The sequence below is a fragment of the Perognathus longimembris genome, chromosome 2 (assembly GCF_023159225.1).
Source record: "Perognathus longimembris pacificus isolate PPM17 chromosome 2, ASM2315922v1, whole genome shotgun sequence".
Taxonomy (NCBI): domain Eukaryota; kingdom Metazoa; phylum Chordata; class Mammalia; order Rodentia; family Heteromyidae; genus Perognathus; species Perognathus longimembris.
In genome coordinates, this window is record NC_063162.1 from 78,907,660 (window position 1) to 78,920,276 (window position 12,617).

The 12,617-nt window shown below is 43.8% G+C and overlaps 1 protein-coding gene across 7 annotated transcripts in view; it reads right to left on the reverse strand.

The window, feature by feature from the left end:
- The window catches only part of Cobl (cordon-bleu WH2 repeat protein), a 224,887-nt gene that overhangs the window by 24,637 nt on the left and 187,633 nt on the right, over window positions 1–12,617 (reverse strand). For all 7 annotated transcript variants that reach the window (XM_048339579.1, XM_048339577.1, XM_048339583.1 and 4 more), the window contains one exon: window positions 8,616–8,925. In XM_048339579.1, coding sequence (XP_048195536.1) covers window positions 8,616–8,925 — 310 coding nt within the window. The remainder of the gene's footprint in view (window positions 1–8,615; window positions 8,926–12,617) is intronic.

Sequence of the window (12,617 nt, forward strand, 5' to 3'; positions counted from 1 at the left end):
ATGTACAGGCAACGGTTCACAATCAGAGTGTGAGCGTCCACAAAAAGAACTCTGGGGGGACCCCCACCCAGCCTTCTTAAGCAGAAAATTATTTGGTGTGCTAAAAATGTTTTACTAAAACTATCAAGCCCTGAAAAATGAGGCTGGAGAATGCTAAAATCATTTGTTAAAGGTTTTTTTCTTAAAATTTGGGTGTTGCAGGAGTAAGATTGACAAAATACCTCTTGCACTGGAAAATGTATGGCCGATGTTTATTTTGCGTGCTTTAAGATCTTTTGAATATGTATGTGTGTGTGCATGTGTGAGTGTGAACATGTTCAAGACTGTTAGTATGATGTAAAATTGAGTGAGTTTAAGTTTAAATTCAAATGGTCATCAAGTTTGGGCATTACCAAATGCTTTAAAGGATTCTTGCATTGTTTTAAAGAGAAACTATAGTTAAAAAATGTTTAATTAAAAAAAATCAGAGCTAAGTGTCAGAAATTTGGATATAAAAGGATATACATTAAACTAATGGGGATAGAAGTAAACTCTCATTAACTCTATGTATGTAGGAAGAAATGGCAAAATGGGCCAATGTTTCTCACTAATATATTGGAAAGCTGAATGGATAAGTATTTCTAATTGTAATTCTTGCATTAAGGAAAAATTAGCATTTGAGTTCAAAGGTCTTCATGCCATGCAGTAACTGGGACTGAAGAAAAAAAAAAAAAAGAGGCTCTTTTGAAACAAGCAGCCTGTAGGCAAAGGGCAACACCTGGTTTCAGAATGCCTGTGAGCTTCAGTTTTTCCAATGCAGATAAAAGCTAAAGTGTTGGGTTAGTAAAAAGGCTTTGGAAATCAAGAATACATTTCTAGATAAGAAATTTGGAAGTAAAATTGTCCTAAATAATTATTGTAAAGTGAGAAAAGGAGAATTATGGCTAACAAAATGTTTAATTGCCATTCCAGCTTCTTTGTAGGTTTTTTGTAAGAGTTTCCAGCAGGCCCACAGAGAAGCACAGGTGATTCCTACAAGTTTGTCAAGATCTAATACTGGCCCTTAATAAGTTCCAGGTAAGAGCATGCTTAAAAACTACTTCTGTGTGGACCACCTTGTTGCTTTAATTGGAGTAAAGTGGCTTCTTGTAAGACTCACTGAAATCTGTGGTTCGAAGCCAGCCCGGGCAGAGAAAGGTCCCTGTGAGAGACTTGTCTCTAATCAGCCAGCAGAGTGCTGGGAATGGAGTTGTGTGGAGCTCAAAGTGGTAGGGTGCTAGTCTTGAGCTGGAGAGCTGGGGGACAGCGCTCAGGCCCTGAGTCCAAGTCCAGTGGGAAGTCACTCCTCCTGGGACAAAAGTGATAGAGCATCCAGAGGCAGTAAGCCACTGCTTGGATGGCAGAGATGGTGTCAGATCCTAGAGTCACTCCTGTTTGGCCTTTCAAAAATTAATCAAAGCTAGGAAGTCCTAGAAGAATAGTTCATAAGCATGCCTTACTAATGCCCATGTCTGTCTACTGGGCAGGAACTTGCCAGTCATCTGTGATAGCGGTTAGTAAGAGTAAGTTTGTCAAATGAGAGGATAGTTTAAAATCCCAACCCCCACATCTACTCAAAGCTCTGACTGGCAGTGAGAATTTTAAGCTGATACTTCTGTTCAGGAAAGAAAGCTTGTAGGCCTGAGATTGTGTCCTTATTGAGATCTGTTAAAGGCCTGCAAAGGTAAGTTTTTTTAGGTCATCAGAGATCAGTTCCCCAGCCAGTCAGGAAAAAGCTTTTACAAACTAGAATGTTAAAAGGCACAAATTTGTAAACCTGAAGTCACCTATCTGGGCTTCATATTAAAAGAGGGCAAGTGTTGGCTGTCAGATGCACGTAAAGAGATTGTGCTGAAAATCCCTGTGCCTAAGTCAGCCAGACAAGTCAGAGTTCTTGGGAACAGCAGGCTTTTGCCGGCTGTGGATACCTGGGTTTGCTGAGATGGCCAAGCTTCTATATGAAGCCACCAAAAAAAACTCCCAGAATTTCATTGGACTGAGCAGATGCAAAAAGCCTTTGAGGCAATCTAGAAAAGCCTTCCGGAAGCTCCTGCCTTAGGCCTACTTGACATGAATACCAAGAGAGGGGGCTACTGACAGCCGAAGGAAAGGACATTAGAAACAAGCAGGAGATTTTAAGCCTCATCCAGGCCCTATGGGAACCAGCAAAGATTGCCATTATGCACTGTCTGGGTCATCAAAAGGGAGTTGATTTCGGTGACTAGAGGGAATAATCTGGCCGACCAGGCAGCTAAGGAAGCAGCCCTTCAGCCCAGTGAAGTATTGACTCTAGTAGACCCAGAGCCACGAGCTTTGCCTCCTGTGCCCCAGTATTCTCAAGAAGACTTGGAGTGGATAAAGAAAAATCCCATGGCCCACAAAACCCCGGACAGAGTAGAAAACAATGACTGGTGGAAAACTTGTGAAGGGAAACTTATCTTGCGACAAGGGCTGGGTAAGGGGATCCTTAAGAGAATCCACCGTATCCAGTGCCTAACGTATGAAACTGTAACCTCTCTGTACATCAGTTTGATAATAAAAATTTGAAAAAAAAAAAAAAAGAGAATCCACCGAGCTTCTCACATGGGAACCTGAAGAATGCAGGACTTGCTCCGACACTCCAAAGTGAAAATTAGACAAGGAGATCAACTTATTGAAGATATTGTTAAAAATTGCAAGGCCTGTCAGCTCACCAATGCCCCCAATCAACAAGTTACTAAAGGAGCTCACCTCCGTGGGGATAGTATAGGCCAGGTGTGTATTGGGAAGTAGATTTCACAGATATTACACCTGGAAAATTTGGATACAAATATTTGCTAGTTTTTGTAGACACCTTTTCAGGATGGGTTGAAGCCTATCCAACAAAGCATGAGACTGCGAATGTAGTGGCTAAGAAGATCCTGGAAGAAATCCTACCCAGGTATGGCTTCCATCCACCATTGGGTCGGACAACGGACCGGCCTTCGTCTCAAAAGTAAGTCAGGGAATAGCCCCTGCACTGGGGACGGATTGGAAATTGCATTGTGCTTATAGACCCCAGAGTTCAGGACAGGCAGAGAGAATGAATCGGACTCTAAAAGAGACCTTAACTAAATTGGCCTTAGAGACTGGCGCAGACTGGGTGTCACTCCTTCCTTTTGCTCTGCTTAGAGGAAAAAATTCTCCCTATCAGCTTGGCTTTACTCCTTTTGAAATAATGTACGTGTACCCCCCGCCCATTATCCCTAGCCTTCAGACTGAATTGCTTGCTGATTTGGATGATGCTGAATTTTTGTGTAAACTTGATTATTTGCAGCTCGTGCACAAGAATATGTGGCCCCAACTTAAGGCATTATATGATTCTGCTTCTGTCCCTACCCCCCATTTATTCAGACCAGGGGACTGGGTGTTCGTCCGGAGGCATAACCCCAAATCCTTAGAACTACGGTGGAAGGGACACTAGATAGCATCGCCACTTGGGTTCATTGCTTCCACGCCAGGCCAGCTGACCCCTTTGCCCTGGACGACGACTACCGTGATGGAACATGGGAGGTCTCCAAGCACCCGACTCAGCCGCTTTGCCTTTGCCTCAAGAAAAGAAAGTAAGACTGAATATTGTTATAATTTTCCTTTTGCCTTCTTTCCTTGCTATCCTGGCTAATGTTGATGTTAACCCTCACCAGCCTTCCCAATTATTTTGGCAGCTCACTCCAAAGTGGGGTGACCCCCTTATTTTAGCAACTAAGGAAGCCCCCTTAGGAACCTGGTGGCCAGACTTAGTAGTAGACTTATGTGATCTGGCCACAGGCAACTGGGATGTGCCAGATCACTTGGACCCAAACCTGAATAAGCAACTTCGCGAGTGTGATGAGCAGGAGTCCTGTCCAGTTTGATGTGTGCAGTACCTTGGTAAAGTAGACTAAGGTTATAGGTTCCTGGCTAGGTAAGGTCAACGCCCCTGAGTCAGCCTGAAGAAGTTACAGAAGATGGATGATCTTCACCCATCAGTCCCCCTTTAAAACCAAGGGACCAGAGTTGTTTTTTGGAAAATGAGGCAGGATAAACTAGAGGCATGCAAAACAGAGGTACAGAGACTGTACTTGTGAGAAACGGTGACAGGCCCTTTGGTTACTACTTTGGGCCCTATTGGCCCATGCCTTCTACTTTGGGCCCTATTGGCCCATGCCTTATCTCTATATCATCCCTTAGACATGCAAGCCATTGAAATGGACAGAATGGAGCCATGATTGGCTCCCAAGGTACCAAAGAGAAAAAGGGGGAAATGAAGTGCCAGACTTTGAAGTCAGGCCCCACTTTACCACGCAAACCCTACTTTACCATGCGAACTTGAGATAAGCAAGCCCTGTGAGCAAACCCAGGACAAGCCCATTAGGGCCCAGTCGGTCTAGAACTCTAGCCGCTGGGAATGCTTAACTCTGACTGCCCCCAGAGTGCCTCGAGCCCTGAGCCAATCAGATTTGTACTTGTGTCCTAATCTTGCTTGCTTGAACACCTGATTGTTGTAACTTTGTTTTTTGCCTTTATAAGCCCTGTGTAATCACAGCTCGGGGCTCCCTCCTAACCTCTGCTGTGTTGGTGGGTAGGACGAGGCCCGAGTTGCAGCTCGCTTGAATAAAGCCTTGCCTTGCTTTTGCATTTCAGAATGTCTGAGTCTCGGTGGCCTTCTTGGTGGTCGTCTCGTGACCTGGCACAACACTACCACTTGCACCACAGTTCTACTTATGGCTCCTTCTAGTTAACTGGAGGTAAGAGTCTTAGGACTTCTCTGCTCTGGTTGGCTTCAGCAAATAACACCTCAGGCAAAGCTGGGGAGCTCCAAGATAATTTTTGCTTTATTTCAATGAAGAGCTGACTGAAGCCTCATGAAGGAAAATGATCTGCCATGGACATTCATGTATCACCATTCCCTAATGGTGCTGGGGTTTGACCCTAGGCCTAGATGCTGTTCTTCAGCTTTTTTTTTTTTTTTTGCTAGTCCTGGGGCTTGAACTCAGGGCCTGAGCACTGTCCCTGGCTTCTTTTTGCTCAAGGCTAGCACTCTACCACTTGAGCCAAGCACCACTGCTGGCTTTTTCTATATATGTGGTACTGAAGAATCGAATCCAGAGCTTCATGTAAGTGAGGCAAGCACTCTATCACTAGGCCATAGTCCCAGCCCTGTTACTAGCGTTTTTTTTTGCTCAGGGCTATAATTCTACAACATCTCCATACCAGGCTTTTTTTGTTGGTTAACTGGAAATAAGAGTCTACTGGACTTTTCTTCCTGAGCTGGCTTAGAACACTGATCTTAGAACATTGATCAGATCTCGGCCTTCTAAGTAGCTAGGATTACAAGCATGGTGTGCAGAGAATGGTGTCCACTGGTGTCCAGAGAATTAGTAACTAAAATTACAGTTATTGCTTAGTAGTCCTGCCTGTACTGTCTTGCATCTCCACCACCCAGCCCTGATAGCTCTGGCAGGTTGCTGTTATTATCCACAGTCTGTGCATTAAGAATCACAGGCAAAGTTGAGTGAAATCTTGAAGGATACTCCCAGCTAGCAGCAGGGAGTCCACTGTTTGCCTTCTAGGTTCCAAAACACTCTCCAACTATGAGACTATTGTCAAATTTGGTGGCACCTTAAGAGATGAGGGCAGAAAAATACATTGATAAAGTATCATGTTCCAAAGATCCAAGGATTATCCTAGGTCTGGCCACAGATCATTCACTCTCATATCTGAAGAAAAAGCAGCAAGATTTCACATCAAGATCAGTGCCAGAGAAAACAGAGCATGTGTCCTATACACAGTATTGTTGGGGCATGTGTTCAGAATGTGTGAGCAGTATTAGCTGCAGCTCAAATGCATGCAAGGGTCTTGCAAGGAACAAGTATGAAGTTGACAGCAGAAACAGACATCTCTTGTGTTAAATGACTGAAAGGGAAATGTAATTTTTATCTACTCTCATAGTTGCAAATGTCACAGGCCAAGAAGCACATATGGAGGGAACCATCAGGGGTAGAAGTAGAAAGGATAGGTGACTGATTTCTAATTTCTGATGACATAAAAGCTAGGTGGAGCAACTGTTTCTAAGATTGGACATTATTTTACTTTTGGGTGCTGGTCCTGAGGTTTGAACTCAGGGCCTGGGTGCTGTCTGTGAAGGTTTTTTTTTTTCCCTTCAAAGCTAGCACTCTACCACTTTAGTCACAGATCCACTTCTAGCTTTTTGTTGATTAATTGGAGATAAAAGTCTCACATTTTCCTGCTTGAGTTAGTGTCAAATCTTGATCCTTAGATCTCAGCCTCCTGAGTAGCTATGATTACAAACATGAGCCACCAGTGCCCAGTTACTTTTATGTTTTTTAGTTATTAGGGAATATGTATAACCTGGGGCAGTCAGTGCTCATAATAAAATATTGGGTAAAAATAATTCAAAGTAAGAGCTGGAAATGTGGCTTAGTGGTAGAGTGCTTGCCTGGCATGCATGAAGCCCTGGTTTCAATTCCTCAGCACCACATACACAGAAAAGTCAGAAGTGAGTACTATGGCTCAAGTGGTAGAGTGCTAGCCTTGAGCAAAAACAAGCCAGGGACAGGGCTTAGGCACAGAGTACAAGCCCTAAGACTGGCAAGAAAGAAAAAAGAAAGAAAATAATTTGAAGTAAAATAGTGATATAGTTTCAATAACCAGATTAGGATCTGTGTGTTTTTGGTGACAGGTTTGGAGAAAACATTAAAAAAAAACAACACACAATAGCATTCACTTGGTTATTCACTTAGGAGTTCCTTTTCTAACCTTATTTCTACTAATATTTCTATAATATTGTTTAAACTTATCTGAAAATTGACAAAGACACAGAGGGAAATAGTATAATGAAAAACATGGAACCAGAGCCATGGTGTTGCTATAAAAGATGATGAAATGAAGCAGAGTAGCACAGAAAAATGTGTGCACAGACTGATCCATAGGTGGAAACTTAACATCCTCCCAGTGGGAGAAGAGGAGTGGGATTAAAAATAGACAGGTGCTGGGAGCCTGTAATCCTAGCTACTCAGGAGGCTGAGATCTGAGGTTCATGGTTCAAAACCAGCCCTGGTAAGAAAGTCCACCAGACTTCCATCTCAACTTAACTACCAGAAAACCAGAAGTAAAAATGGTATCACACTAGCTTTGAGCACAAAGGCTCAAGGACAGTGCCCAAGCCCTGAGTTCAAGATGCAGGACAAAAAAAAAAAAAAGATGCATATCACACTAGAAAACATACCCCAGACAGAGAACACCCCTTACAAGAAATTCAGACTACTGAGCCTCTTAGGTCAAAGGAAAGAATCTCTTAAACATGAAAAGATCATACACATGAAACATTCTTACTGACAGATGTGGGTAGCTTGTGTTGGTAATCCTGGCTATACAGGAGGCTGAGATCTGAGTATCTCAGTTCAAAGTCTATGAGGCTCCTATCTCTAATTAACCAGTAAAAATACAGAAGTGGAGGCGTGGCTCAAGTGGTAGAGCTCCAGACTTAGTCCCTGAGGTCAGGACCTAGCACTGCCTCCCCCCTCCCCCACCACATCCTCACATATATACAAGGGCAATTATTATACAAATTAACAAAAACAAAGTTAAACTCAAGCCACAAGCTTAGAGACTCTTCCGATAAAAAATAACAGACAAGGGGAGAAACTAACATGCTAAAAAGTAAACATAACTTTGCAAAAAGAACCATGAATACAAAAAAGCAACTATCAAAGAAAATAAATCCAAATTGTTAACAAAGAGAAGATTCTCACCCTTACTAATCACAGAATTATAAATTAAAGTCACATGAGTTGCCAAATGACAGCTAAACATGTCTTACTAATCCCAAATGTGGAATGACAGGAAGCCACAGGCCAGGATCTGGAGGGTAATGTCCCAATATTCCATAAAGTTGAAGATCACTCTATTGAGTGCCTAATAATTTCTTTTCTAGAAAATTGTCTGCATGGTAACAGAAGTGTGTGTGTGTGTATGTATGTGTGTGTGCATGTGTGTGTGTATGTAAAACTTGGTGTTTCCAGTGCAATCTAAAAATCTATCAATGAAAAAAATAGAAAATGTATCATTATGGATATGTCTTAAAAAATGCTTTTAGCAGGGTGCCAGTAGCTCACACCTGTGATCTTAGCTACACAGTGGGCTAAGATATGAGGAATGAACTAGCCAGGAAGATAAATCCATGAAACTCTCATCTCTAATTAACCATCAAAAGCTAGAAGTGCAGCTGTGGTTCAAGTGGAAGAGCACCAAAGCTAAAGGGACAGCACCCAGGCTCTGAGTTCAAGCCCCAGTACTGGCACAAACAACAACAAAATCAAACAAAACAGCCAGGCTGTTGAGTAGAAAAGTAGAACAGGAATACAGCAGCAATTGCATGAAATGTCATTATATGTTACTTATATGCACTGGTCTATTTATACCCAGCAGGAACACTTCTTGGTAGATGAGAAACCCCCAAATCAGAATGGGGGCTGCAGTGGAAGGCATCTGATGCATGGATGGTAACCCAGCTGCGGTGACAAAGTCCCCCTCCTTGAGAACATGGGATGAGTGTGGGTGACATCCTTGTGACTTACCTCGGATGTGAGCTGCCAGAGCCATTTCTCTCCCATGATGGGCTCTTTTGGGGACCCAGGTCTGGGGTTCCAGCCAGGTCCTGGTCACTGCAGTCCTCCTGGTCTGTGGCCCATTTATCCTTGAATTTGAGGCTGTCATGTTGTGAGTCCAGAGAGACGATGTCTGAGGGGGAGCTCATCACCCCTGAGTCCTCAGTCGTGTCCTCCGAGGCAAAACAGCTGCCGACAGAGCCCGTCTCCTCAGCCTCCAGTGGCAGCTGGGGGACTCCGTCCATGCTGCAGTGGCTGCCAGTCCCCAGGGGCAGGCTCACTGGACAAGACAGGCAAGGGCAAGTCAGCACAACCATTTCGGGTCCCACAGTGCCTAGCAGGAACAACAGCAAACAGACTTTTGGGAAATGTGGATGGACTTCTAGGGACTCTGAAGAAGACTCTCATTCTCCTCTGGACACAAGTCAGAAGGGCCTATGTGTATGCATACACGAAAGCAAATTTCCCTCGAAAACTGAGCATTTGATTAAGTAACCACTAAATATGCATCTCTATAAGGCTATGGGTTAGAAGTATTTAAGTAATCAAAGTGATGAATGATGTGGTGAATGAAATTGTTAAACCTCTGGTTTACCTGAAGTTCTGGTACTGGAGCTTGAACTCATAGCCTGTGTGCTACCCTTTAACTTTTTCACTCAAGGATGGTGTTATACCATGTAAACCATAGCTCTACTTCTGGCTTTTGACAGGCAACAGGTAATCTCACATATTTTCCTGCTTGGGCTGGCTCCAATCATGATCCTCAGATCTCAGACTCCTGAGAAGTGAGTATTACAGGCATGAGCCACTGGCACCCAGCTAAGGAGTTTTTATTATTTTTTAAACAGTATGAACGATTAGACATCTTTAAAAGCAACATAATAAACATGGAAACTTCAGACACATTTTTCAGAGTTATATTTGGAATGTGATCTTAAGCATTAATGGCACTATTCCTTTGCATTGGGCTCTTTCCTTTACAGGTGATAGAGTAAGTTTTGGTGGACAGTAGAGGTGAACCGGGGAGGAGAAGCTTCAGGTAAAATCAGAAGCCCAATAAAAGGTATCCATGTTTTTGTTTCTCTGGGCCCTGAGCATTTCTTGATCCACTGCAGCAGAGGCTACTATGAAATTCAACTTTATCACAACCAAATTCTATCCAATGCTAACAATTTAGTGTTTTCCAAGGAGAACACTACAGGTGTATACTGTATCCAGCTGTTTGGCGATACCTTAAAGACAAGTAGTGTGAGGTCACTGGGTTGGTTTTTTGTTTTGTTTTTCTTCCCTGAGTTTTCTAGATTTCTCCTAAAATCTCCCCAATCTTTCTTCCTAGAGTTGAATGATAGGAATACAAACCTCTAGGTAGCCATATATCAGAGTGATTGCTGATTAATATGGAAAGAGACTCCTCAAAACATAGGATGTAATTAATCACTGTTCTTCCTAGTTCAGGAAATAAGAACTTGTTCTGTTTCAGTTCCTCTGAACTTTGAGCCCAAGTTACCCCTTCCAGAAATGGTCCTCGGATGCCTGACCTGAATGCCTGAATGTACGCCCTTGTCATGGGCACACTTCAATGGTGTTACTGGGTACCACTCTCACTACCACCAACATTCTACCTGGACACTAGGCTAACAGTGTGTAATTAACAAACCAAAGGAAGATCTCTTTAGGTGTAGGTTTATAGGACATCTTGAATAGTAATGTAAACATCAGAACAAACATTTAAAAGAATAAGCATGTCACAGAAGAGCTCAAAAGGAAAGAACAAGATGAGGAAGGGGAGCTTAGAAGCACAAACACAAGGTGATGCACAGAATGCATGAATGCCTTTGTATATCCAGCTTCCTTCCCAGCTTTTAAAATTAATTTGTTTAATTACTTGTTTTAATTGATTAGTTTTTTAAAATTATACTTAGTTGTATAAAGGGGTTCCAATGTAACATGTCAGTTTTTAAGAAGGTCTTACTGTGTAACTCAGATTGGTCTCTGGCTCTCAATCCTATGCCTCTATCTCCTGAGTACTGGTATTACAGGTCTGAATCACCATACCCAGCTGCAAATTCCAACTAGTAGTTGGACTAGGGAAGATATAACTGCCTATGGATTAATGGCAGGCAGAACTTTCCTACCTATGGTCGCTGATAAGCTGTCACCTCTGTCTATTTGGCCCTTACACATCAGCACCCGGCTATCAATCACTAGCTCAGAACTGACCTACTGGCAACTGTCTAGGCAGCCCACAGGGTGAGCCTACTGTCTCTTATCTTTGACCATCATCACTGAACAAGTAGGTCAACACTCACTTACACACGGTGGTGTTGTATATAAACAGGATGACAAAATGAAAAAGAGCACCAAGCTTCCAGATAAGAAAGACCTTAGTTCAAATCCCAGCAGAACAATTTCTTGGCTCAGCCTGGGTAGTGGTGGTGTATGGGTAGAGGGTGTTTAGTGTTGCCCAAAGGGCCACCATCAGCTCTGAGTGCCATCCTCAGGTCCTCAATTCCATGTGGCCTTGCGACTATACCTAGAGTCCAGTCTAAGTTCATTGATAACTGAGTTGATGAAGGGAAAGACTGCCCCTCCCTCAAAGAATGGCTATGCAGTACACAACATAAACACTGGTGCACACACATAGATCAGTGGGCTCCTTTCCTCCCACTCCCTCTCCTTTCAGGAGTCTTTATGCTCCCTATAGCCATCATCTCAGCTGGAGGTATCCCCTTCCTTTCTTCTTTCTCTCTTCCCTCCCTACTACCACTCCCCTTCTTCCCTTCATTCCTGCTTTCTTTTATGTGACTCTATTTGGGCTTGAACTTAGAGCCTGGATGCTTTACCATAGCTTTTACACTATGGGCTGCTGGTCTACCACTTGGGTCATAGCTCTACTTCCAGCTCTTTACTGGTTAACTGGAGATAAGAGTTTCGTAGACTTTCCTGCCAGGCTGGCTTTGAATCTTCATCAGATCTCAGCCTCCTGAGTAGCTAGGATTACAGGTATGAACCACCAGCCCCCCACCTGGCTCTGGGAGTGCTTTGACTTCTTGGACAAGGTTTTCCTGGTCCAACACCCCACAAAGGCTGATGCATCTGTAGTGTGCCGGGGTATATTTACCTCCCCTGGTGCGGGGATGCTCAGCTTACTCCCTTATCAGTGCTCCCCTTTTCACCCTCTCCCCTGGGCGCCCGACCCGCGGGCGGCCAAGGTGGAGCCAAGGGACACGGGCAAGCCTAAAGTGCATGTGGCTGAACGAGATCCCCTTTTCCTCCCTCCTTACCCACCAAGGAAGCCAGGTGCAGACGGATCTCGGAGACGCTTTGGAGAGCAATCTGATTTAATTGGGAGGGGCTTACAGTAATATAATGATGATGACGAGGATTGAGCATGAGCTGGCGATAGGCTGGTGGACTTGTCCATCCAAGAGCAGCTCCCAAGGACCTCCCTCATGGGCTAAGTCACTTCCCATAGTACCGTCCTCTGGGCAAAGCCCGCGAAAAGGGAGCACATGTGCTCACTGGCGCAAGGTGGGGGATGGTCTCAAAGCTATCCCTTCTGGTTCCGGACCCAGAAGGAGATAGGTGTGGCTCACTTCCACACTGCCCCAGGGCTGGGTGAAGGGCGGCGTCTCGGGAGCACTCTCATTGTCCTTCTTCCCTTAAGGACAAGATGAATCCCCAACAGTAGTGGGCAGAGGGATCCTGTCTCCACCCTTTTACTAGCCAGCTGTGGGATTATAAAAGAGATCTGGGCTTATCTTAGGTTCTCTAGAGGTTTTGAGGCCAAAAAAGAAAAAAATAGTGAGAAGCAGTGGCCTAAATTAACCCAACTGAGATGCCTTAAGTCAACCTAATGTGAGAAGTCACAGATTCAGGGCACATGTGCTAAACCCTTTAAAGAATAAGTAACACGATTCCTCAAAAAACTAAACATAGAACCACCCTATGATCCAGCAATCCCACTCTTGG